At 46.2% G+C, this 27,153-nt stretch overlaps 5 protein-coding genes across 6 annotated transcripts; 3 read left to right on the forward strand and 2 right to left on the reverse strand.

Annotated features, from left to right (window-relative positions):
• Positions 1-1,081: 1,081 nt before the first annotated feature.
• Positions 1,082-8,956, forward strand: H257_08110 (hypothetical protein; the record flags this gene model as incomplete). The annotated part of the gene is made up of 16 exons (XM_009833896.1): positions 1,082-1,124; positions 1,184-1,272; positions 1,329-1,443; positions 1,498-1,598; positions 1,658-1,802; positions 1,865-2,121; positions 2,460-2,888; positions 2,950-3,197; positions 3,361-3,574; positions 3,686-3,881; positions 3,951-4,342; positions 4,627-5,344; positions 5,802-6,517; positions 7,394-7,845; positions 8,247-8,527; positions 8,775-8,956. The coding sequence occupies 16 exons, from the start codon at positions 1,082-1,084 to the stop codon at positions 8,954-8,956; spliced, it is 4,578 nt and encodes a 1,525-aa protein (XP_009832198.1).
• Positions 8,957-10,582: 1,626 nt separating this feature from the next.
• Positions 10,583-13,622, reverse strand: H257_08111. Of its 2 annotated transcripts, none has more exons than XM_009833898.1 (13): positions 13,451-13,622; positions 13,306-13,379; positions 13,163-13,256; positions 12,975-13,101; positions 12,777-12,908; positions 12,598-12,711; positions 12,114-12,229; positions 11,877-12,043; positions 11,666-11,706; positions 11,479-11,550; positions 11,059-11,203; positions 10,781-10,959; positions 10,583-10,703 (listed from the first exon to the last, which is right to left on the reverse strand). In XM_009833898.1, the coding sequence occupies exons 1-13, from the start codon at positions 13,591-13,593 to the stop codon at positions 10,653-10,655; spliced, it is 1,455 nt and encodes a 484-aa protein (XP_009832200.1). In that variant the 5' UTR covers positions 13,594-13,622; the 3' UTR covers positions 10,583-10,652. The 2 variants fall into 2 exon arrangements, with proteins under 2 accessions (XP_009832200.1, XP_009832199.1); XM_009833897.1 differs by having other exon boundaries at positions 10,781-11,000.
• A 1,386-nt stretch (positions 13,623-15,008) lies between these two features.
• H257_08112 (PLK/PLK-UNCLASSIFIED protein kinase) lies at positions 15,009-17,791 on the forward strand. The gene is made up of 6 exons (XM_009833899.1): positions 15,009-15,142; positions 15,206-15,430; positions 15,501-16,652; positions 16,744-16,946; positions 17,374-17,463; positions 17,566-17,791. The coding sequence occupies exons 1-6, from the start codon at positions 15,047-15,049 to the stop codon at positions 17,615-17,617; spliced, it is 1,818 nt and encodes a 605-aa protein (XP_009832201.1). The 5' UTR covers positions 15,009-15,046; the 3' UTR covers positions 17,618-17,791.
• A 1,291-nt stretch (positions 17,792-19,082) lies between these two features.
• On the forward strand, positions 19,083-19,998 carry H257_08113 (hypothetical protein). The gene is made up of 2 exons (XM_009833900.1): positions 19,083-19,469; positions 19,539-19,998. The coding sequence occupies exons 1-2, from the start codon at positions 19,097-19,099 to the stop codon at positions 19,877-19,879; spliced, it is 714 nt and encodes a 237-aa protein (XP_009832202.1). The 5' UTR covers positions 19,083-19,096; the 3' UTR covers positions 19,880-19,998.
• Positions 19,780-25,265, reverse strand: H257_08114 (hypothetical protein). Its single transcript, XM_009833901.1, has 5 exons — positions 23,879-25,265; positions 22,738-23,072; positions 21,868-22,228; positions 20,277-20,653; positions 19,780-20,202 (listed from the first exon to the last, which is right to left on the reverse strand). Exons 1-5 carry the CDS (start codon positions 25,242-25,244, stop codon positions 20,008-20,010), a joined length of 2,634 nt encoding a protein of 877 aa, XP_009832203.1. The 5' UTR covers positions 25,245-25,265; the 3' UTR covers positions 19,780-20,007.
• Between the last annotated feature and the right edge of the window lie 1,888 nt (positions 25,266-27,153).

Here is a 27,153-nt window from a genome sequence, read left to right on the forward strand (position 1 = left end):
GGATGAACACTTGGTTTGAACTCAGCGCTGAGGCCCACGGTCACCACGCAGCAAATGGTAGTTGGCAGCACCTCGTCCAGCGTGGCAAAGTACGACGACAGCGCGCAAAACAAGAAGTGCGGCACCATCGTAATGGTCAATATCTGCGCGAATTGAGGTCCAATCTGTACATCTGTACACGGCAGCGCTCTCCATGGACACATGCGACCCACACAGATACCACTCAACTTTACAGGGGCGCCCCCCACTGCTTGGCTGCACAGCGAGTTCAAATGCCAAGAGGCCCTAGTAAATGAACTCGTACAGGACGCTCATCCGCATGCTCGCGACAGCCGCCCCTCGAGCTCTTGGGTGCACATGTGACCGAGGAAGGCGGTGTCGGAGGTGATCATCACATCATCACTTGGGCCATGATCGTGTTGAGCGAGAGGGGGGCGATGGCAGTGGTGCATTGCACAGGGTTGAGAGATTGCGTGAGCGAACGGAATCGATTGTGCAAGTGCTGCTGATAGTGGATACAGAATGGGCTGGAGGCGGCGTCCACTGGTATTTTGGTAGCCATGATGAATGGCTATAATCTGCTGCCCGTCGCAAGCGTTGGTTTGTATGTGGTCATATGACGTTGACTAGTCTACTCGAACCTGAATCAAATCAGTTGCTGTCCATCAATCAGACAACTCCCGCACCTCAGCCACGTGTTGTTGTAACAATGGGGTACTGTACTGTACTACAAGGAACGGGTAACACCGTCGCCCCCCACGGGGCTGCTGGCTCAGTCTGGTGCTTAACTTCTATACCAAACATTGCGAAGGCCATTCCGAGCACAAGCACACGACCTTGCCCCGGCGAAGACAGCCTCGCCGGTGAAGGGGAGGGGTGGCTTAAGGCCAAACCGATGATCTGCTGGACTCTGCACAAGGTCATGCAGTGTTTCATTGTTTCATTTATAATGGAGTGAGTTTTGGACGGGTATATACTACGTTCGACCAGTAATTCTGAAGAATCATTTACTAAGAATCCAAATAGATGTTTGATGTTTCAACTATCGAACCAATGAAAGCACACCTTGCACAATTCAAGAATGGACGCGGCTAGAGTTGAAGGCTTGCTGGCACTGCTTCGAGGTTCGATGGCCATGCTGTGTGTGTCTGTGTGAGGGAAGTCATGTCAGTTACGCAAGTAGATGGACAGACATCGAGCATTCGAGAGCACGCAGCCAAACAACTCGGCGTGGTCGTCACACCAGACACTCTACCACCGGTCCTCGACGAGGTGTGACGTTGCTGCCGTTGGCCTTGCTAGCCATATCCACGCTCATCTGTCCGTAGATCCGCCGTTTGGTCCGCAACTCTGATTGGGGGACTCGGGTGGCCGCGGCACAAGCAGTTGGATGTATCGCTCAGTCGCTCTGCCCCGACCTCGTCGCATCCTGCGCTCAATTTGGTGTGTGTAGCTGCCACAGCTGTCCATCAATAATGGCCATTTGAACACTTGTAGCCCAAGCAGGAGCCTCTTCCGAGTCTTTTCTTCAGCTGTCTCAACTCGACATGGACCAGCTACTCACCCATGCCAAGCCCCTGCTTAAAAGCGGTGGCGAAGTACGACTGGAGTGAACTAACTGGCAACAACCAATGGATTTTATGTGATTTTGTCATAGGAATACAACTACACGACCCACTTTACGTCTTCAGCAGACCAGCAAAAGCACCTGGTCCGCCAACGATATCTGCTGTGGAAGCGCATAGCGCAAGACATTCAAGCATCCGTGTCGATCCCTCGACCTGTGCTGCATCTGTCTTCGTGTACGTTGTCGAATAATCATGGGGTCCTACTAGTAGTAATACTAGCTCTGATGACTGTGTAGCGTCCTTCCTCGACGCAGCCGACGTAACGACCGCCTCCGCCCAAGCATCCCAGCAGCCCACCCCCAGCGTCCCCACCCTTCTGACCCATCGACCATCTCAACCAACTCCATCTCCTCCATCTACCGCAGTACTTACTGCTTCGACGCTCCTCCTTGCCTCCCTTGTCCAAGACTGCCTAGAAGCTATGTTTGATGCCAAGTGGGAAGTTCGCCATGGTTCCGTCGAGGTGTTACGCCGAGTACTGGTTCAGTCCACGGTATTGCCCTTTTACTCCAAATTTAGACTTTTTGTGCTGCTTCGCCAAATCTATCGATCGATTCTTTGCCCTGACTTTTGTATATAAAGATCGTCCTGTCTCACACTAATTAAATCACACAGTAATTCGAAATTGCATTGGTCGCAGAATGGATTTGATTGGCTACTTGATTAGTTTCCTGGGTTTGAATTGGTCGTATATCGATATTGTCGGCAGATTTGGTTATTCTGCTCATTCGATTGAGCACTACCTCACTTAAATTTCAAATCGACTATAATACATACTGCTACATCATCGTTTGGCTAGTTAGTCGGACATGAGCTCAGTCCAACATATAGACTCTTCCAAGTACAGAGTTGTTACCTCTGCCAGTGCTGTCGTGGATCGAAGAAGTACTCGTGCGATGTGTGTGTGTGCTAGCATTGGACCAGTACGTCGACTATGCTGCCGATGGATCGGTCGCGCCAATTCGCCACGTCGTGGCCCAAGTCACTGGCTGGGGCCTGACGATCTTGGCCAAAACCCCAAATGTCTCGACGGCGCTGCTGTTGCCGCTGCTGCAGTCGACGCGTTCGTGGCACGCTTGCCATGGAGCGCTCCTGGCCATTCATTTCCTCCAGCCAGCAATAGACACGGAAGTTCCACTTCTTTTGGCCCAAGTGCATCAAGCGCTGTTTAGACACGAAGACGAAGTGTATGGCGCGGCGGCGCAGTGTCTGGTGCAGCTGACGACGCCTATAACAGCTACAAATCGAGCGTATACCCAAGTACGTGCAATTCATTGGATATGTTGGCTACCAATGCTATGTATTTATGTGTGGTGAGTAGGTGCCACCTATCGTCCTCGATCGGCTGTGGGCCCTCATAGGTGCCGACGGAGCCGCCGCCGCCAGCGTTGAGCTCGCCCATGCTCATGTGTTGACGGCACTTCGTCACTTGTGTCCAATGATGCAGACCACCACCACCTTGTCACACATTCAAGTGGTCGGGACGTTCCTCAAACATGTGTTGGTTCCCGTGCGCGAAGCGGCCGTCGCATGGCTCCACGCTGCGCTGGCTTCGATTTCTTTTGACACGTACGTCGATATCAGTCGTGTAATCACGTTGCCTACTAGCTAGTAGTACTACATGTTGAATACACGTCCATACGCAATGTCAGCTTGCCACGTCATGATGAACGACCTTGGATGGCCACTACAGTACTACCTTCTTCCTCTCAAACATGATGGCTGGCTGTAGGGCTTCGGGTGTGTGGTGGCTACACGTGCTCTGGTCTCGGTTGGTCGTCGATCCATCGTGTCAAACTTCATTGCAATCGTTATGGCATCGTACGCTAGACGTGTCAGGCTTGGTTTCATCGGCTAGCTTGATGGTTGTCGTGAACGCCACGACGCTGACAACGTGGTTGCAAGCTGCCTGGAGTAGTAGTAGCAGGCCAGTGTTGACCTACCAGGTCTGTATAATACCTATGAACCTTCCTACAGTACCTACTTCTCTGTGCAAATAAAACCTATCGGTTGGTTGCTGTTTCGCTCATTTCGAAGTCTGACGACGTCATTTGAAGGACTTACAAGGCAACCCCGTTCAAGTCACTTTGCCGGCAGTGGCCGACTCGGCTCGGGCTATGGTGGCCACCGAGTGCTTGGCGGCATTGCACTCCAAAACGTGTGCAGCCGTCTGCGAGACATGGAGTGCGTGGAGTTGTGGGCTCTTGGCTGGTCATCGTGGCCAAGACGTCGTCGCCGCGCTGGCATTTTTGAGTACAACAACTAACAACACTAGTTTGCGTTATTCTGTGTCTAGTAGTAGTTTGATGGACACGTTCCTAGGCCTGACTGCACCGTGCAATGAATGGCCCACGACTCAAGTGATCGCCGCCATGACGACCTCGCTAAAGGCGCCTCGAACGACGTTTTACAAGGAACAAATGGATGGCTGGGAGCTCTTGCAACGGCAAACCAGTCAAATGGCCACTTGGTTCCCCAACACCAGCCCTCTTCGTATTACCCCCCCAGCTTCCCCGTCCACCCATTCCTCGTGGCAGATCGCCCAGACAGTTGCGACGTTGCCGTTCGCAGACTTAGCCAGCCCTGAACCCTACACGCAAGCGCAGCACGTGCGCCAAGATATTTTCGAAACCGAAGAACGCATTCGCTTGGCTTTTGATACGATGCAAGCCACAGTGGGGGCCTTGAGTGCTGCCACGTATTTGAAGTGGAAGGTACTTTGTCACACACATATATATATATATATATACTGTCCATTCCGCCATCATGTGGAGTGTGGGGTCGATTTGTGGTAGCCCATATATCTAGTATGGGCGACGTTTGATTGGCTACTTCTTGATTCATGTTCTGGGTTTTGATATATATTGGTCGATCGATTCTTGTTCCACTCCATTCCAAGTCGAACTCGACTTGACAATATATATATATATATTTCGACCACGCACCTACCACGAAATATTATACAAGGGGTGGACTCATGTGCACGATGGATATTTAGTTACCTTGGGACAAACCAGCGTTTCTCGTACGTCCGTTGATGGAAGGGCTCAAACTGTCGACGAATCCGACGCTGCAACGGCACTTTGCCGTTTCCATCGTGCAGTTTCTGGTGACATTTGGGGCGTCCCATTCAATTTGCTGCTTGAAAATGGTCGCCAACATCTGTGCGAATCTACATGCGACATCTGGGAGCCGATTTCGAGGGGCGGAAGCGGCCACCAAAGCGCTTGTGCATGTCCTGACGCCTGCGGCGGTCTGTGACGTGGCAGCGCCACACGCTGCCTTGTGGTCGAAACTGGCTCAAGTGTGGTCGACACCCCACATTCCGCTGTTGACAATCGTGCTCACCGAAGCAGAGATGACCCTGCTACCTCGGATTCTCACACAAATGTGGCCGCATGTAACCAGCCCCTCCACGCCCCCCCCTCATCTTTGTCATTCGACGGTGACTTTGCCGGAAGCCGTCGCCGCCGCCGCAGCCAGAAGTCCAGACGTGATGGCACATGTGATTGCCTTGCTAAAGCAAGAGTACTGCCCCCAAGTTCTGGACCACCTTGTGACATCGTTTCCGTCGGCTTGTGTGCCAGTAGTGTGCGACTTGATTCCGCTCGCGTTATCGCATTTCCAAGGCGGGAGTTTATCCGGATTGATCCCGTTGCTGCCTTTGCATGGCCATCTGGACATTGCGAGTCCATTTCTACACCAACTTCAAACTGGTATAGTTGTTTTTACCCGAAATATTTGGACTTTTGGGCTCATTCGCCAAATACATCGAATGTTTGTACTGCCTTTTGAAATGATCCATTGCCACACTAATTGAAGTCACACACTAATTCGATGTTGGATTGGTTGAAGAGTGGGTTTGATTGGCTACTTGATTCTTGATCTCGGTTTTGATTGGTCGTATATCGATTGTCTGCCGATTGGGTGAGCTGCTCATTTGATTGAGTACCCTACCCCTTTGGTATATAGTTTGTACAAGCTTTTCAATACGACGTTTCGATTGGCTGAAATTCGACAGATTGTGATTTTTGATTGGCTCTTGGGCGGTTCTATAATATCCATAGTCGACACAATCGATCCAGCTGAGGGCTGCTGCAGTTTCGAATATCGAGTTGACATGGCTCAAACTAGTATTGATTGATATTGGTTTAACGCTTACGAGTACTGTAGGCCACGTTCCCCCGCTACCAGACTGTATCGACTGGCCTCCGAATTTGATTCTACGCCCATATCAAGTACAAGGCATCACGTGGTTATACTTTTTAGCCTCCCATCGCCTCCACGGCATTCTCGCAGACGACATGGGGCTCGGCAAAACGCTCCAAGTACTCTGCAGCATCGCCGTGCACAAGCAACTTGGTCACAAACTCGACACGTCGCCGCCGCCGCCGCCGCCATACTCTGTGCTTGTAGTGTGTCCCCCCATTGTGATGGCGCACTGGGTCCGCGAAGTGCACATGTATTTCCGCCATGCATTTCCCAATGTCGTCATGTATGGGGGGGTGCCAGCGCACCGCCGGATAGCGTTGCAACGCCAGATCATTGCATCCAAATCGACGGATGGGGGGGTGGTGGTCGTAACCAGCTACGCGACTTTGCACCAAGATAGGTCGTTCTTTCACAGCCAATCGTTTACGTTTTGCGTAGCAGATGAAGTGCACTTGTGCCGCAATCCTACCAATGCCACTACCCAAACCCTCTTGGGCGTACGAGCCGCCCATCGCATCGCAGTGACCGGCACACCGATTCAAAACTCGGTCGTGGACATTTGGAGTGTGTGCGAATTCATCATGCCGGGCTATTTGGGAGACGCCACGTCATTCCGACACCATGCGGTGGGTCCGATCGCGGCTAGTCGTAAACCCACGGCCACCGTGGCGCAAAAGGTACTGTAGGTCCCCAACCATCCATTTCCTGTGACAATGTTACTTTTCTCCGCAAAACGTTATCCGGATTCGGTACAAACCCTGTCGAATCGACGACGCGATTGGCTAATCCAATAGTTGGAGAGGATGTTTTGATTGGCTCTTACAGAAAGGACAAGTAGTCTATTCAACCAATCACAACTAGTCCATCGTGATTTAGTCGACAAGCCACTCGAATTTTTATAAGTGTATAGCGAATGCACAATAAAAGTTGGACGTTCTATTGTGCTTTCGAGTGAAATTTCATTGTGTTGTGGTTTCTCGTTGGAATTTTTTAAATCGATTTGATTGGCTACTTCAGATGAGCTCAAAATTATTAGCCAATCAAAACCTTCTCAATGCAATTCAACCAATCAGATCGATTGTGGATCAGTTTGGTTGGCGCGATTCGATTAAAATTTGTATCAAATCGACAATACTTTGTGTGAACAGCTGACGTGATCGATGTGATTGGTTGGGATTGTGAAGTTGTATATATATATCGTCGTTATCACCATGGACTAACACTAATTTCCATCCCATTTACGAAATATGGTTGTAGCGAGACATGATTTGATTGGCCACTTGATTCGGGTTGTGGATGGTTTTGATTGGTCCATCGATGTTGTGTGTCAATATAGACTTTGTGCGGCTCACATTCACTCGACTTACTCAATCTGACTTCTATACGAGAACGAGATGACGCTAATTATTGTGGATATCATTTTCTATGGGTTTTTTTTCGAGTCAGAATACAGTACATATTTCGAAACCCCTATATATTACTGTATTTTACGAATGAAATAGACTTGTAATGACCATATCGAGACATCCTTTAGTACGATTGATTGTTTATAGGAAGCTGGTGCGCTGGCGATAACTGATTTGCATGCAAAGATCGCCCCGTTTGTGCTTCGGCGCACCAAAGATGCTGTGCTCTCGGACCTGCCTCCGAAATCTATTCAAGACATTCCTTGCTCCCTCACTCTGATGCAAACGCAGCTCTATATGGCGGCGGACTCGCTGGACACGGCCATGGCTACGTGGAGGCAGCGGCAGCAGATTTGCATGCATCCCAAGCTAGTCGATGACCACCTGTATGCCCATGAATCCAGTGGAAAAATGATTGCGCTGGTTGAGTTGATGGGTTTGATCCACGGTGACAATGGTGACGACAATCTCGGCGAGCATCGAAGCCTTGTGTTTTGCCACACGCCAGCCCACGTCGCGTTGGTTCAAGCCACCCTGGCCACTCATTTACCTCGTATCCGGACACTCAAATTGGACGGGTCAGTGCCGCCTTTGCAACGGTACGCTTCGAAATGATGTCTATTATATATATATATAGTGAAATATTCGCTATAAACTTCCATACTTTCTATTCAATATTGTGAATAATTAAACAAACTCTTGATTGTTGAATACATAAAATAGAAATAATTGCTTTTTTTCTCTTTCATAACCAATCAAATCCACGTTTGGATGAGCCACTAGCGTCGATTCGTGATTCGATGATTCGGATCATATATATATCGAATTCCACCATATATATATAGAGTACGAGTATTGTTTTCCTGTACATATTCGAAATGTGTACAGTACATAAAACGATCCCAAGATATTCCCTACATTTTACGAATGGGGATACGAAACGCAGAGCGATAATAAAGTGTACACCATATCTCATAACTCTGAGATACGGTATACATAGGTCGGCTATCGTAGACGAATTTAATCAAGAGCTTTCGATCCACACGCTGGTCTTAACCACGTCGATTGGGGGGCTAGGGCTCAACTTGGTGACAGCCGACACGGTGGTATTTGTCGAACACTCTTGGAATCCGTTTGTGGATTTGCAAGCTATGGACAGAGTGCACCGTGTTGGGCAAGTTAAACCTGTGACAGTGTACCGCCTCTTGGCTGAAAACACGATTGAAGACCAAGTTCTGACGGCGCAGCGGTTCAAAATCGCCACGGCCGACGCCGTCGTGGGTGCGTGATGATTCTTTGTACTGACTTTTGTATGTCAAAGGGGTGTATCACACTAATTTTGAAGTCACTAATTTGACGTTGTTGTTTTGACGACGGTTGTTTGCTGCAATCTGATTGGCTAATAATTCCTTGTGTACATGCCTTATTTGGTTATGTGTCGATACTATTCATTCTCCATGTAAATCACTCGAGTTTAGAATATATACACAATATGAAAATCACAGTGTGTTGTGTACGATGATTGCAGGGCCAAACGAAATGAAACAAAAGTCAAATGTCCTGTCTGTGCTCCACACTGGCCTCGTGCAGAGCCAACTACTACGACCAAGTAAGAAACCAAAGACAGCCGGGAATACCGTCGAGAGCTTGCTGGACGAACTGGGTGAGCTGTGGGACGTGGCGCAGTATGATTCGCTGGAGCTGTCATAGCCCAAATAATAGCGTTAATACAAGCAGCGCGGTGCTGTCGTTGAAAATGTACAGAAGTCGACTGCTTTGAATGAGCCTATGCCTTGATCTCGTGTTTGGCCGTGTCATGATCAACGCATGGCGACTGCTGCAGAATAAATACCAGGCATGTAGTACATTTGGTTAAGATATTTGTTGTGTTTATATTCTAAACTGGAGCGACATGGGAGAATAATGACAAATCCTCGGCAGAATTAGTATTTACAGCCAATCAAAGTCGAGGAAACCATCATCAACGTCGAATTCGTGTGTGACTGAAATTAGTGTGATGTTAATCATACAAAATTCAGTAACTAGTTAGAAAGAATCGATCGATCGATTTAGCGATTCCGCACAAAAGTCCGCCAAATTTTGGGGATTTGATTGGCTACTTCAGATGAGCTCAAAATTATTAGCCAATCAAAACCTTATCAATGCAATTCAACCAATCAGATCGATTGCGGATCGGTTTGGTCGGCGCGATTCGATATTGCACCCCCTCCCCAAATTTGTATCAAATCGACAATAAAAAGGACAATATCGATTTTCAGACTCTAGTACTACACAGACATGATGAACCCCGTTAGGAAATACACGGACTTCATTTCTTCCGTAGCTAGCTGAGTACATAGTACAATGGAGCTATGGATTAGGCACAGATCAGTATACGGGAATCGTTACCGAGTGGGACTCACCTATACCGGTAAGTGAAGATTTCCATCGTTACTTGACCTAGTCAGCATTGCGAACTAGTAATAGTACACACTTACGTATGTTCTGGCGCTCGTCACAACTCTCAAATGTCCAGTTTCTGAATGGGTTCACTACGTCGACGACACCCATGCGAGTAACTTTGGTTTTACGAATCACGCAGAATTGGTGAAATTTTTTTGTATCAAATTCAGAATAACGTTAACGTGAATTCGCTAGAAACTTGCAAAATTCGCATGGTTTGTCTAATCAATATTGAATCTCACTGGAGTGGTTCTGATTGGTTGAATATATATACACTTGTCATTTCTGTACGACCCAATCAAATGCACTTAAAATTGGATGTGCCAATAATACCGTCGATGGTTCGTGATTCGATTCGGCGGCGAGATTCGATTTTCGACGGGGTCTGGAAATTTGTACTTCGAGGTATCAAAATCCTGAATATTTACTTGTATTTCTTTTGCTTTCGAATTATTATCCCCATGCCACGTCGTACGAGTTGAGGCTTGCATACCTTCCACAACAAACAGTGTAGTGCATAGACTCTAAATTGGTCTATAAAGACTATAAAGACGTCCTCTATATCGACAATGCTCATGTAAGAAGTTTGGGCCAATTGGCTCGACCACTTGCTTGTTCACAAGAGGTAGTTGACGCTATACAAAGATCATCAGTCTGATTTAGGACAAATTTAAATAAACCCTCGTAATAAAAATGATTTTGCGGCAAAACTTGAGGTGAAACGTGGAGGTAATTTGGGACAGAGTAGTACAGAAGTAGTGAGTGCGTGCACCGATAATTGCCTACTATATCGTGTGAGGCAACATATTTGGAAATTAATGATATATGTGACAGAGTCCACATCCCAATAATGCTGTAAACAATCCTATTCATTTTGGCCGCGAATTACAGTGTAGTATATTATATTACGCGACCACGAACGATGTCGTTCGTTTTGCGCCTTCTACTCGAGCAGATCTTCCACGTCCAACTGCAAAATGTCGGCATCGCATCCCTACACCACCACAAAAAAGATTAAAACCAAGTCAGAACCAAGTAGCAACTACGAAACTCTGTCACATGTGTTCGTACCAGCAATGTCGACACATTGGGCAATGTGCGTCCAAGGTCACCGTGGATAAACTCCTTGACGTACGTCCCCGCCGACGTGGTGAGTCGAAGCAGCATGTAATGGTCATTTAACACTGTCACATGGGCGCTGTGAATCACTTTCGACCGCGTCAACAACGTGCGGCGGTGGAGTACTCGCACTATTCATTATAAATCCCTCGCTTTAGTGACATTTCTCACACTATTCAGTATGAATCCCTCGCTTTAGTGACATTTCTCCTCTGTGTGTAGTACCGTACCCGGCGTCTTTTGCGCGACTGCCAAGTCGGAAATGCCATTCAATCTCGCCACGTGTTCCCGAGTCAACTTGTCTGCGACCCACACGACACAGCAGTACGTTTTACGCTTCGAATCGGCGCCAGCTTGGAGCACCGTAAACCCTTTCTACAAAACTCATATCTTTATATTTCATCTTGCGAAATGACAAGTTTTCAAGGGTTTGGATGGTTGAATATGCTGAAATATAGGTATTTTTGTGTATTTAGTAGCTATATAATAGATATCAAAATTATCAATGGGTATCTTTATTTCATCTTTCGAAATGACGGAATAATATAAGTTCTCAAGGGTTGCAACATAAATGTTGAATATGCTAAATATAGGTGTTTTTGTGTATTTAGTAGCTATATAGATATCAAAATTTGGTGGCTCCAACGTACCTTGTCCGTGAGTTGAAACTGTCGAATTTCAACGCGGTCGACATTTTTCAAGTTGACTTCGGCTTGTATCCTCTACATATATAAAATTTACCATAAATCATAGTGTTATTCGACTGTAGTATGTATATTATACATTCGCTACATAAAAAACTCTATATATAATGTATTAATTTATGTCTTATATTACCTCGTAATGCGCAGCCGACGCTAGCGACGCTACCTTGGAATCTATCCATACCACACAAAATACTCCGTAAAACTATGAGTATCAAATGTCGATAGCCGTCAAATGCCAAAAAACGGATAAAAAAGTCCAAAAATGTAGATACAAACGTCAAAAATAGATACAAATGGCCCAAAATCGATAAAAATTCAACAAAAAACAGCCAAAAACGAACCAATTAGTTCCAAAATGAACGGACGGCCGTTGCCAAGCATCCGGACGTCCACGTCTTCGCGGCCCGCCGTGTGGAACTTGTATGACTTGGCTTGAAAATGAGGCAGCACAATGTCCCCAATCGCTTCTTCCACAGACGACTCGCCCAACCGCTCGCCTTCGAGCACCCTAATTGTCCAATATAACGTGAAAAATCACTAAAAAACGCTAAAAAAAGGATCAAAAGTATGGTCCGTACCACGGGGTTTGGCTCAATCCGCGCTGGAATTTCAAGTACCGACCCGCCAAGTAAGTTGGCGCGCGCTCAATCGTGTACGTCAACGTGCACGGGGACGCTGCGACCGTTGGAGGGCTCTAAACAGAATATATATATATAATACATATATATATTTGTATATATATAAATCACATATATGTATATAAATGAGATATATATATAAAATACATATATTTGTATATATATATAAAATACATATATATACATATATATATATACATATATATATATATACATATATATATATAAATGACATATATATAAATAAATCACATATATATATAATTGTATATATATTACATATATATATAAAGAGAAGTTCCGGGTAATTTCGTGCCAGCAGCCGCGGTAATACGAGAGGAGCGAGCATTATTCGAAATGATTAGGGATATATATATAAATGACATATATATAAAAATGACATATATGAATATATCTTTGGTACCGTCAACGTCGATGGCAAGTTGGACGCGTGGAGGAGGGCGGTTTGCAACGCGCGGGTCACAGCGCCAAACGCGTCGATGTCTAGCTTTCGCTTCTTATTTTGCACAATCGTGTCCTAAAACCGAGGGAATGGGTCCTCATGTCCCTCTCCCAAGGACAATAACGAAGATATGTACATACGCGGATCGTGGGCAGTTGCATGGCCTCTTGTTCCGACAGTTCATGGTGAAAATGGAGATGGATGCTGATGTCGCTAGTGGCGACATACGCGGCATGGTTTAAAGCAGCCGCGAGAAGCGGCGTCAAGCACCACTACAGGATGATGACACGTCATGAGCCAAAGATATACATGTATAGGGGCAGAAGGATATATAGTACCTTGAGGACTTCTTTGAGGTCGATGGGAACCGTCGTGATCTGGACGACGTGGTTGAGTGCATGTTGACGAATCAACGTCGCGCTGGGGATTTGAATCGCAATCATAAACGTCGACGTCGCGTAGCCACTAACAACGAGGACACGGGGATGAGCGTCAATGAAGTACAGACTACCGTCTAGACACGGACCTGTCTTTCGACTTGGCGATGAGATCGGCGCGACCGGCAGCGCCAAGCGCGCCTTCAAACACATCCAAGCAACACGTACACACACCTGCCGATCCTACGCAACATGATTAGGACATTGTGCTGACATGGATAACGAGTGCGACCTGTGGGAACGGCCGATCCTCCGTGTGCAGCCACAAAGGCATCCCACGTGCGGTTCAACACAGCAGTGTCGAGGCTGGAACCATGACATCATGACAATCATGGGAAGATCAGCGAGGTGTGACCTTCATGCATGTGCGTACGTACCTGTAGAGTTCGTGGTCTGAAATCGCCGCATACCGCAAGATGCATCGAATGCACACTCCGAGTCCCTTGAGGGCATGCAGTTTCTCGAAGGAGGCAGCGGGAAGCAAGCCCAGGAGCGTCGCGTTCACGGTCACGTCGGCCATACTCGTTCGGTTGGTGGTGCAGAGCGGCAGCAATAGAAGTGCATTTGAACAACCTCTATGTTTCGATATATTGTTTCAAAGGGTCGCGCTCCCATTGGGCGATTTCGGCCACGTTGAACTAGAATGATATCGCGACAGCTCGTGCTGCCACGTCACAATATGGTAAAAACCATCCACATTGAATTGCAAGACTAATACTATTATAAATAATAGTACAGGTACAAGGTTCATATTGTAATGTGGCGTTTTGGACCTCCTTACAGTGTTGAGGAGTAAATCCCACTCGGGAGTACTATAACTAGTATTGTATTGGATTTGGGTTAAAACTCTTACGACATGTTTCAATTTTGATCAGGTTTATTGAATTCGGCCCCAAAACGAGAGTATTCATACTTTATACTATTAATAGTACTTCGAAGTAATATATTAATAGTACTTGAGTATAGTACTATTAATAGTAGCAGCACGCAAGAAGAGAGTACGGTAGAACGCTTTGCTGTCGATATAGTCACAGAATGAGCAAGATGGTAGTGTTACTACATAGTATTGTACTAACGTTAGTATTTTAGATGGTTGATGAGTGTACTGAAGGCCGAACTCATAGTGCAGTTGTGAGTGCAAGTTACACGTAGCATATCACATATTCGCTTCAAACCATATACCGTATAATGTATATGTATTACGACAGGTGATATTTCACAACCAGCCGACACTCGTTCTCAAAACTTTGTTAATCCATTGCGTCATACAAATTTGAAGTATATTAAACATGTTCACAAGTAAATATCAGTTATTACAGGAGTCGCAATAGATTAATCCGTCGCAATACATATACACTATACGGTAGTACAGTGAAGTACTACCGGTAGTAGTATTATTAATAGTAATATGTACTACTGTAGTACAGTACTGTACGTTGCTAAATATCGAAAGGCAGCATCATCAGCAAGGCAGGCCCAAGGCTGGTCAAGTGCGACGACGAGATGGCGTGACCGCGGACACCTTACGTACTTCGATGCAATGCACACTCGCTCCCTTGTGGACCGTACCAGATATGGACGGTAGTAAACTAACGTAATCACAACAGGACACTGTTCTCGCATGTATAAGAGTACATCATACCCTCTGCCACGAGTGCATGCAAGGAATCGAATAGAGTGCAAGCAGGATGGAGCAACGCTAGGGGGGGCATTCTCTTAAGCGCCTGCAAGAGGCTGCTCTTAGCGTCAACCCATGGAGGTGTGCATAGTTCCTTGGACTTTGATGTAAGGTCTGCGTCCGTCCGTGGTTGTCATGAAGCATGAGATTTCAAATTTCAAACCGTAGACGCTACGGATTGGTTAAAATGTTGCCAATCAGCCATTTGATTGGTGTATTTTTCCGATTGGTCAATTCTACCGTGATCTTTGGGTCGTCGCCGTCTTACAGTGCGCAAGTCGGTGGGCCTGGACCGATGGCTGAACTGCAGAGCACAATCACGGAACGATGCGTGGACGAGGAAAACCGCGAGTCCACGCGGACATATACGCGACATCGCTTCCTTGGCAAGGTACGTCTGATGAAACAGAACGCAGCCCGCCCGTTCATTGGCTGCACTACTGTATGTATGTAGGGCGGGTTTGCCCGATGCTACGAGGTGACGTGCGACACCACGGGCGCCAAGTTTGCCGGAAAGATCGTGGAAAAGCAGAGTTTGGTCAAGCCTAAGGCACGTCTCAAGTTCACGTCGGAAATCCGCATCCATCGGACGCTCCAGCATCCACGTGTGGTGCAGTTTAAGCATTACTTTGAGGACGACGCCAACTGCTACCTGTTGCTCGAACTGTGCACAAACCAGGTGCGTGTCCACGACCGCCATCATCATCCCGATCAACAACGTCATCATGATGGCTTGTACATTATTACAGAGCCTGTCCGACTTGTTGCGTCGACGGAAGCGCTTGTCCGAGCACGAAGTCCGGTACTACATCCACCAGCTCATCCAAGGCGTGGCATACCTGCATTCAAAATGCGTGATCCACCGCGATTTAAAGCTGGGCAATCTCTTCTTGACCACAGACATGCAGCTCAAGATTGGCGACTTTGGGCTCGCGTCGCATCTCGATTCCCGCGATCAAAAGCGGCGAACCATGTGTGGCACCCCCAATTACATTGCCCCCGAGATCCTCAACGGTCATCATAACAATGGCCACAGCTTCGAAGTGGACATCTGGTCCACGGGGGTAGTCATGTACACGCTGCTGGTGGGGAAACCCCCCTTTGAAACCAAAGATGTCAAGCACACGTACAAGCTAATCCGAGCCAACGACTATGCGTTCCCGTCCGACGTCGCCCTCTCAGCTACCGCCAAGTCACTCGTGATGGACTTGCTACAGAAAGACCCGACGCGGCGCCCGTCGCTAGCGTCGATTCTCAGCCATCCGTTTCTCCAAGAACAATCCATCCCATCCCATCTCCCCGACACCGCCATGTTCATAACCCCTAGCTCATCTATGCCGGGGGGTCGACATTCAAGACACCACCATCGGTCGCCGCTGGCCCCGCTCGATGTCCATCTTCGACCCGCCAAGCCGCCAACCGCCGCCATCCTCGCCCTGCCGCCATCGGCATCATCGGCCATCACCTCGCAAAAGCAACCATTGCCGCCAATGTATCCCGTGGATCTCCTTGACGAAATCGTCGAGAACCTCACCGCGGCATTCTACTACGTGGCTTCCGCTGACGGGGAAAACCGCGTGATCGGACAAAGCCTTTTGCAAGCCAAACTGCGCGTGAATATGGACGACGACGACACATTATCCCCAGCCTCACTGTGGGTGCTCCAATATGTGGATTACACTGCCAAGTACGGCCTAGGCTACGTTCTCTCCAACCAGTGCACGGGGGTGTACTTTAATGACGCAACCAAGATCATCGCAAGCTCGACAATGTTTGGGTATATTGATCGGTCACCAGATGACCAAGCGTCTGAAAGTCCCCAGCAAGTGCACAGTCTATCCGAGTACCCCGTGGACTTGACGAAAAAAGTCACATTGCTCGGCCATTTCAAAGAGTTTATTGTATGTATATATACATATATCTTTCAAAATGGACGACTGGGTGTATATATATATGTATATATATATATGTATGATAAGTGTGGTGGGATAGGAAGGGGAAGAGACCGAAGAGTCGAAATGCCTCCAGCGTAACTTGCTATTGGACTTGCCCACGGTACCCACACCCATGATATACGTGTCCAAGTGGCAAAAGACGCGCCATTGCATGATGTTCCGCCTCTCGAACGGCACCGTTCAAACCAACTTCTTTGATACGACCAAGTTACTCTTAAGCCATGGCGGCAAGCAAATCACGTATGTATATATATATATATATATATATATATATATATATATATATTATGTTGTGTTTACCCAAGTTTTGGACATTCAACCTGAGGAGAGGGTATTCGCGAAATCTATCGATTCTTTCATTGTACTGAATTTTGTGGAAAAAGGTGTGTCCTGTAGTGATCACACTAATTTAGGTCGTTTACGATTTCGAGGTTGATGCAATCTTGATTGTTTGGACTTCTTTTTATTTGATTGTGATCACACTAATTGAAGTCGCACACTAATTGGATGTTGATGGGGGGGTTCCTGCAATTTGATTGGCTCGTTCCTTTTTCTGTCCATTTGGTTGTGTCGATTCATTCTCGAGGTCGCTCCAGCTTTGAAAAAGCACAATATATATATATATATATATTGTGGAGTCACACTTTATGATTATTGTGGTGAGTAGATTTGTGGACAAGAGCGGGCGGATGCATGCGACGTCGCTGTACCACGCCATATCGTCGCGCGCGCTCCCTGATTTATTGAAACGATTGAAGTACGTGGACAAAATATATATAAATATATATATATATATATATATATATATAAGTGGGCATGATGGTGGATGGGATGATGTTTTGAAATGATGGTTGAGTAGATATGTAAAAGACATGCTGCAGCAAATGGTCCACAATGCCAAAGCGGCCTAAGGCGATCAAGTGCAGTTGTGATGTGGCGGACACACATTAGTATGTACTAGTAACTACTAGAAGAACAAATCACCAAACTCCACAAGTCATTCAAGAGCTCTACTATTAATAACGTTATCTCGAACAGGTTCCGTAATATTCATGACTAGTAAAAAACAAAAAACGGTATCTCCAACTCAACACAAATCTTCAAATATCATTATCTCAAACTCGACAAATCGTCGACAGAGCTCTATTAGGGCCTACTCTAAGTAGATATTTTAAGGCCGAGTCTGGATGCCACAGAAAATTTGATGTCAAATGATATTCTGACACATAATTTCCTTTTCAAATGGGAGATGAGAAAATATTTCCAAAATGTTTTGATGTGACCTCTGGATGCTATGATGGAATGAGAACTATCGGTAGAATATCATGGTGGTAAAAAATTGGACAGTTCCAATTCAAACTTTTTTCCGTCAAAATTGGACATATTATGACAATTTATATATGTCAGATTTGGTAGACAAACACACAAAAGCTGTCGTTTGAAAAATTGTCATATTGTTCATTTGATTCGAAATTGGAGTGGGGTGCTCAATCGAATGAGTAGCACCAAATCGGCAGAGAATCAATCGACCAATCAAAACATGAATCAACTAGCCAATCAAATCCACTCTTCGAAAAAATAATTCAACATCGAATTAGTGTGTGATTGAAATTAGTGTGATACTGGACGACCTTTACATGCAAAAGTTTCAGTATAAAGAATCGATCGATAGATTTGGCAAAGAATGAGCACAAAAGTTTAAATATTAGGTAAAAGGGCAATAATATTTCTGAAAAGTTGCAATATCGGACATTTTTTGTCGCAGCCAGAGTGGCCCTTAGCAAATGAAAAAGTGGTTCCAAGTGCTAGTTTCCTACTTTTTTCTTCTTTTGGTGCGATTTTTTACCCAACTCACTATACCAAAATTAGAAAAAGACGTCAAGGACCTCTTTTTCTAAATAGGTTATGATTGGCTCATGCTATTTCTGAAAACTGCTTGTTAGTGTATTATCGATGCAACATCACGGGATTATTGTGCTTTCCAGTTGAACTTGCCAATTGTGAGCCATAGGGGAAGTTCCACGTAGTTTTTCGAAATAGCATGAGCCAATCAAAATCGATTAACCTCTTTTGTTTTCACGATTTAGAAAAAGACCTCTTTTTCGTCGTCCTACCCCTGAAAAACTGAATCGGATGTCCATTTTCTGCCCAAATCTTTGAAATTCTAACCAATCATATCATCGTGGCTCGTCGATTGGATTGTCGTCCAGTGACATAATAGGGTGATGTTTGGTGAGGGAATTCCCACGTTTTGTGATTGGGGTCATTAATTAATTTTGATAGTAGAAATAATACTTTGGTGTATAGAACAAAACCTTTGAAATCGTATATTTGTATCAAAACATGGAGGTCGACTGCCCATTTTTGAATTTGCGCGCGCAACAACACCCATGTTCCGCAGCAGGTTGAGTGACGGCGACAAGGCGCTCCTTCGCTTTGCATGCTGCACGTACAACCTCAAGAGGATGGCACGTGGGGATGGACAGGTTGCTTCATCGTCTCTTGATGGGACCATGCTGCCAACGACAACGACTGTGAGTGAGAAAGAACCATCACCACCACCGTCAACATTCCCGCCATGCCACGCCTCGCAAGCTGTGGACCGGCTGGTACCTCGTTTCCACGGTCATGTCAAGGCAACCTCTTCCTCGCGAGATGCAGTCACGTGTATTCCTCCAACGACAATCACAGATACCTTGCTAGACCTTGCTGCGGAGTTTCTCTACTCGGACAGGTCCTCCTCGACAGCATTCAATACAGCGAGTAAATACCTACTGTACCTACCGTCCTTTCTCTCCTAGCAATGTCCTGACTTGAGAGTGCTCATTCTAGGGGTGTTGCGAATGGCATTTCAACAAACTGACCAGGGCTTCTTACGTCCCACCCCAGCTTGTGAGAAGATTGTCCTTTTCTGGTGCGATTTTCTGCTCATGGGGCTACGCGGCGACTACGCGTCGTCCATGAACTGGACGCATGAGTGGCCGATTGTCGTGGAGGTTGTGGATGCTCTCGTTTTGAACTACGCGATATCCCAAGGGCAACATCCATCGACGCAGCGTCAAGTTTCCCATATCCTGAACAGCATCTCGGAAGCGTGCATGACAAACCGCACCATCGGTCTGACGGTGCTCGAATGGGCTATGGAACTCGTCGGACAGTTGGCACTAAAGTGACGATGAATCCAGTGGCTCTGACTACGGATCCTAACTGCTTCGTCATGGCATTGAACAAGTGAGCAAGCCATCAAAGCTGGCTCGTTTTGGCGGTAAGATGATATTAACAAGTCCGCAAACTATAACTTTTAGATCGCGTATTCGTTGGGATCGTGGCCGTCGTCGACACGCTTTCCGTTCACATGTCCTGGTGCAGGGCGAAGGTCCCGCAGCGACGACGCTTGCTGGTTTGATCGTAGTTGTTGTGGAGGAGCAGCCGGTGCACGGCAGTTTTGGTCGCTGTAATACTCGCTCGTCCATTCGCGTTGCCCGTGCTTGTTGGACTAGAACAATCACCCATGTACGTGAGAACAATATATCTCACCATACATACTATATATATATATGTCAACCATACCGTCGGGATCGAGTCAAACGCGTGCAGTTGCAAATGCGGAGGCGTGATTTCATCGGCGGCGACGACGTCGCCGTCATCCTTTTGGTTTTTGATCTGGCGGGTTTTCCAGAAAATGTACACCTGGCGCGCCAACAAGCACAAGAGCACGACGAGTTGGAGCGATAAAATCACATATGACACGACGTTTTGAACCGACCACGGCAGATTTTCCGTGGCAGCGGTGAGCAAAAAGAAACTCAGCCCAAACACCACGACCTTGAGGATCACAATCATCACAGACGTGTTCTGGACAAACTTGGCGCTGTGGGGTTTGCGCACTTCGAGCAAGAGGAAGAACGCCACATGCATGGCAATGAGCAAGATCAGTTGGGTTTTGCCTACGCCACATCAATCAATCATCTCGTCTCTCACCAACCATCCCATCAAACAAATAGTATCCATCAGTCGATTCGACATTGGAGTGTTCAATGAGAGACAGCACACACTACAGACAACAATCAATCGATAGACGACGACCAATCAATAATCACAATCCACATACGAATCCATGAGGTATCCACTGTACTTTGAGATCCCATTTTCAACCACCTCGAAAATGAATTCTTGTACTGTACAATGATTTCCATACAAAATAGTCAATACAACGAACGAATCGATCAATCAATGTGGCGAATCCGCATTTCCCAAAAGGCCAAAGAATTAGGATAATGATATTCTTGTGTTTATTCTAAACTGGTCAATTCTGAACTGGAGCGACGTGGAGAATACGTCGACACAACCAAAGAATAAATGTACACAAGAATCCTCAGCAGAAGGAATTATGAGCCAATCAGATTGCAGGAAACAACCATCAAAACAACAACGTCAAATTAGTGTGTGCCTTCAATTCGTGTGAATACATACATAAATACAAACAATCACCACAGGACAATTTACATACGAAACACTTAAGGAAAACGAAAATCCATCGAGTTGGCAAATCACCCCAAAAGTCAGCCAAATGGTTTTGGGGGTACAAAACATAAAACCAATACTATTGTATTATTGAAATCAAATCGATTCGAAACTAGAACAGAATCATCATCGAATGTCTTGGGAGAATCGATTAAAGAATCGCCAGAGCCAATCAAATCATCACGTCGAATCTATTCTGCCAATCCAAACGTTTGTCCGCATGATTGGGCAAAACCATATATATATATATATGGTTTTGCCCAATCATATATATATATACAACGACTAGTAGTATATATACGCATGATTGGGCAAAACCATATATATATATATACTACTAGTCGTTGTAATGTATCGTATGTGTAAGATTAAATAGGACAAAATCGATTCGAAAGCTATTTGGCGAAAGGACTCAAATTTGGGTCAAATAACAATGCACTATATTGTCGATTTGATACAAATTTGGGGAGGGGGTGCAATCAAATCGCGCAAACCGATCCACAATCAATCTGATTGGTTGAATTTTATTGATAAATGGGTTTTGATTGGCTAATAATTTTGAGCTCGTCTGAGGTAGCCAATCAAATCGATTTAAATTCCAACGAGAAACCACAACACAATGAAATTTGCACAATACCTTCAATCGCAATTGTGCCCGTGACCATGCCTGACATGAGCGCGAGACTCATCTTGGCCACGAAAAAGTATCGATTTTCAAACGTGTATTGGTCATACAACGTCCCAAATCGTTTGTGGATCGACTTGTCAAAGTGCGCGGCGGTGCCAATGTCTTTAATGTCGGCTTCATTTTTGCGCACAATATGCAGCCCATACAAGATAATACCGAGCGCCAACACCAGCAACGTCGACAGCGCCACAAACAGTTCGGCAGTTAATTTCGCGCCTCGGGTGTTCTTTAACGTCATGCAAATCTGAAACATGCACACCATGCCCAATGCGTACTGCGAGATCACGGCCACGAGTACCAACGCGCCAATCTACATTTAATATATCACAAAACATATATTTATATATATTCGTTGCTATAGATAGGACAAACACATATTGTTATAAACTGGAGAATTGAGCAGCCAATCCGATTGCAGGAAAAAAACAAACAACCACCGTCATCAACAACGTCAAATATATTCGTGTGCGACCTTTAATTAGTGTGTGAATACATATAGGACCACCCTTTTATTTTCATATACAAAATTCAGTACAAAGCAAACTGGTCGATCGATCGAGTTGGCGAGTATTCAAAAGTCGTCCGCCATATATCGTGATGTCGAGTGAAATTTCAATGTGGTTTCTCGTTGGAATATAAATCGATTTGATTGGCTACTTTAGGTATGAGCTCACAAACTTATTTTAGCCAATCAAAACCTCCTCAATGAAAACAATTCAACAACCAATCAGATTATCGATTATTGTGGATCGGTTTGGTCGATTGCACCCGAAATTTGTATATCAAATCGACAATAGTAAACGACAGTATAATGAGTACCGCGCGATCAAGGCAGTCGATTCGATACGCTGCCTTGTCCTTGACACAACTCAAGCTGCCGCCCACGAGTAATGCGAGAATGAGAAGGACGCCGACGGCACCCAACACGGACGCCACGCCAGCCAACGTCACGTACATGAGCATGTGCGGCTTGATGCCGAGTCGACTCGTGTATTCAAACATCCCGCCGCTGCTCTCGTCCCGCGCGCCGCGGTACTCGTCCACAAGGACGCGGACCTTGGATGACGATATCGACTTGTCGTCGCCAAATGAAAACCACGTAAATGTACTAAATGACATTTGCGTCGCGATGAGCCGCAACGTGTTGGACGCGCCTACATATTATCAAGTGGCTTTTAACAATATCGACAGAAAAAGAAAGCAGCCAATCAGATCATGCCATTAAAATCACCAGTTTACCCAATGTCACATAATGCAGTTGACATCATTGACATCACCGGTTCAGCCAATCAGATAATGCAGTTGAAGTCACTGGTATATCCAATCAGATTGAAGTTGAAGTCACCGATTTACCCAATCAGATTGAAGTTGACATCACCGGTTCAGCCAATCAGATAATGCAGTTGAAGTCACTGGTATATCCAATCAGATTGAAGTTGAAGTCACCGATTTACCCAATCAGATTGAAGTTGAAGTCACCGGTTTATCCAATCAGAAAATGCAGTTGACACCACCGATTTATCCAATCAGATAATGCAGTTGAAATCACCGGTTCAGCCAATCAGATAATGCAGTTGGAATCACCAATCTCCACCGCTGGCCATGTTATTTTTATATACTAAGCATTCACGACAATCCAGAATCGATCCGTGATGAATTTGATAGATCTGTACTTGAGCCCAAAAGTCCCAAATATAGGAGTAAACGGGCAATCGCCATGGAATACCACGTCAACTACTAGTCAACATTCCTATGGTCGACCAATCAAAACATAGAACACGAATCCAGTGGCCAATCAAATCCTCGCTTCAACACCGAATTCAACTGGTCCATTGTTTTACATACAAAATTGTCAGTCCAAACACACTCGATCGATCGATGTGGCGATATAATCCGCACACAAATCCCAATGTATTTATTTTCTTGTTGGCCAATAAAAGTAAACACAACGTCGTAGTACCTGGCAGACTCAGGGCCCCCGTGCATACAGCAAACTGGGCAATATCCAATGTAGTGCTCGCGGTACTGGCGCTACCTGCCGTGGACACGCCAGCGGCCGCGGCGGAAGCGGATGAACTCACGACGCCCACGGATGATGCAATCGCCATCGTGGTTGTAGCCGCGATTGTCGTATATGTGACAGAGGTGCTCACACTGGACGTAACTTGTCCGGCGTAATCAAGGTTTGTCTTTTTGGTGCCGTCCGACCAGACGTCGTTGGCCGAGATGCCGGGGGAGGTGGAGCCACCGCCGCCATTTGCCGGGGATGTGCTGCTGTTACCCGCAGAAGTTGAATTACTAGTCACGATGTTGGCCGCAGGACATTGGCAGAGGGAGTACTTTTCACACGAAAACTTGGCTTCAAATGCTGACGTTGGCACGGCACGGAGGACGGGCGGGAGGGTAGCCGCCGGCGACCCGGTAAACCAATCGCTGAATGTCATCGAGCTGTAGATGGAGCTGTCAATACCAAGCGAATCGTCATAGTCCCATTCCTTGTCGATGCATGCGGGGATAAAGCAACTCGAAAAGCACGTAGCGCCGCCGCCAGTGGACGAGTTGGGTAAGGCCAACGTGCCTCGATACACCATGCAGTCATGACCCATCGCTTTCGCCACGTCCAACGCGACGCCGCCGCATGTAAGGCCCTTCTTGGCCCAGAGTCCGTAGAACGTTTCGTCGCATTCCACCATGTCGAAGATCGTGGCAGGCGTCGTGGAAGTGGTGGTGTTAGTGGCATTGGCGCCGCCACTTGTAGCCGATGGAACGGGGGAGGTGGTGGTGGTTGTCCGGCCAGGTACTGCAGTGGCTGCTGGCGTGGATGTGGTTGAAGTATTGGCCGACACGAGCGGTGTTGTCAGCGGCGTCGGCGTAGTTGAAGGGATGGCGACTTGAAGACGTCGCTTAGATTCTGTGCTGCCGATGCTGGTCGTGTTGGTAGGAGCAGGTGTCGTGGTGGCCGAAGGTGTTGTCGCTGATTGTGTCGTGGTGGGGGTCGCAGTTGTGGACGTGATCGTTGTAACGGGCGACGGGGTGGGGGTTTTGTCAGGATTCACCGTCGTGGCAGTCGGCGATGCAGTAGTGGTGGTCGTCGTTCCTGGGATGACGGTTGTGGTCGTGTCGAGCGGAGGAGTCGTGAGGGGCCCCGTCGGGTCTGTGCCGTTGGTGGTATTCCCTCGTGCGGTGGTCACTGGCGTGGCAGTGGTAGCCAGTGGCGCTTGCGTAGGGTTCGCCACATTCGCGACGTTCACGGAGAAGCGGCATGTTTGAGCTGCGTCGGTTGCATGCAGCAACGCGAGAAGCAGAAGAGGTAGCACGACTCGCATGATGCTTGCCGAATGTGCGCAACATGTGTAGACATGCTGGGCTGTCATACGGATAAGTTGGCGGCAATAAACGTGCTTGTTAGTCACTATTTAACGTGTCGGTGGCCGACCTGATTGGCTGGCTAGGACATGCGTTAAAAGTTTCTTTCTCCAAAAATACATCCGGATCGTCACGGGACAGATGTTATGCGCGTATTGTCAGTGGACTCCCTCGCTTGAATGCCTTTTCTCTATAATTAGTTGAGCAATTACTCAACAGGGTTTTGAATGGTCGTTAAATCCAGGTCATTCAGCCATATCAACATCTCTGGAGAAGTAACTAGAATAATACTACGTAGTTGACCGTTCACACACGAACGTTATACTGGCAGAGAACTGTACTGTATTCCGGCCCCTTATTACACAAATACACTGAAAATGGGAGCGGAATTATTTTGGCCATGTTTCACGATATTCCGAGCTTCTGATTGGTTCATACCCAAATTCTCCGGATAACTTAATCCTGCACGCTTTCCGGCTGGGAGTACAGGAAAACAGGCCGTAAATTCCATTGCGATCCACATATAAAATTGCTGACTCCTTTCTTCCTTTATTACCAAATCGCTCGTTGGACACACTGATGATTCAACGTTATTTGCAGGGTTAAACCGGGTATACCACCGTCTGTGGGATAAGATGTGAAATTTACAGTGTTAATTCCTCAAATTTCCTTCAAATTTCCCAATTCTGCACGAACCTCGCCCTGAACCTCGCTGCGACATTTCTAAGAATCCACAGAATGGGCATAGAAAACAGAATGAATATTTTAGCCAATCAGCGACAAGAAATTTCAGATTAACCAATCAATTGTCGCAGTGCGGATAACGCGATTCCGAACTCATACCAAATCTAACTGTAAACCTACAATTTTATAGAATTTTCCTATCCCCAATTTTATAGAATTTTCCTATCCCGAGTAATTAGAACGAACTCGATGGAGCTGATACCTATTGTCGCACTGTTACACGATCGGATTAAGCTTAGATCGGTCGGATTAATCTTAGCTCTTCACCTGGTTGACAGAAACGTTCATCTTAACACTAGCATCTTGGCTGGTGATTCAGTCGTCAACCTTTGCTCGATGGAAGCGCATTTTCTTCGAAACAAGAAATCCGTTTCATTATTTTCGCCATGGCGTGAATATATTTTTATAAATTAGCCACCAAAACGTTGTTAGCGTTTACTAACTGTAATTATGTGAAGATATATTTGGAAGCAAATACTAGTAGTCATATAATACAGAATTCATAAGGTGAAAGTTAGTAGGTTCGCAAGGTGAGATACCTTACGAATTCAATAAATCAATCTGAAATATATCAAATTTTATTGAAAGAAATTTGTAGAATACTACGTAGTATATTTTTAAATTCATTTACGGTTAAACGCAGGCTACTAGGTACTTCGAAAGATTTATATGGATTTCAAATATCCGTGATAGTATCATGTGTCATCCAAACGTCATCCACCATTAATATTAGGTCATATCCTAATTAGTATAGGTGAGAGTAAATTAGGATAATGCTAGGTCATTGCATACAGGCCTCGTCCGGGAGCGGCACGGCCTACAGTACGGCCTACCTGCCGCTGCCCGACAAGAAGAAAAGATAGATCATTCGGTGAAGTGAGAAGCTTAGATCCGCGCTCTCGTACGGCCGCGCTTGCGCAGACGGCCTCCCGGGCGCTCGGGGCCAACGTAAGCTTGGTCACTACTTTAGGTTTCATCCCACAACTTCATCCAATGCACGGCAAACCACTCCGAAATCTGTCTATTACGCATTAGTTGGCATGTTGCGAAACAATTACCAACACTCCTAAATAGTGTCAATACATTGTTGTAAGAGAGAATGATGGTCACGAAACAATCCCGAAA

This window comes from Aphanomyces astaci (assembly GCF_000520075.1).
Source record: "Aphanomyces astaci strain APO3 unplaced genomic scaffold supercont1.17, whole genome shotgun sequence".
NCBI classification, from domain to species: domain Eukaryota; phylum Oomycota; class Saprolegniomycetes; order Saprolegniales; family Verrucalvaceae; genus Aphanomyces; species Aphanomyces astaci.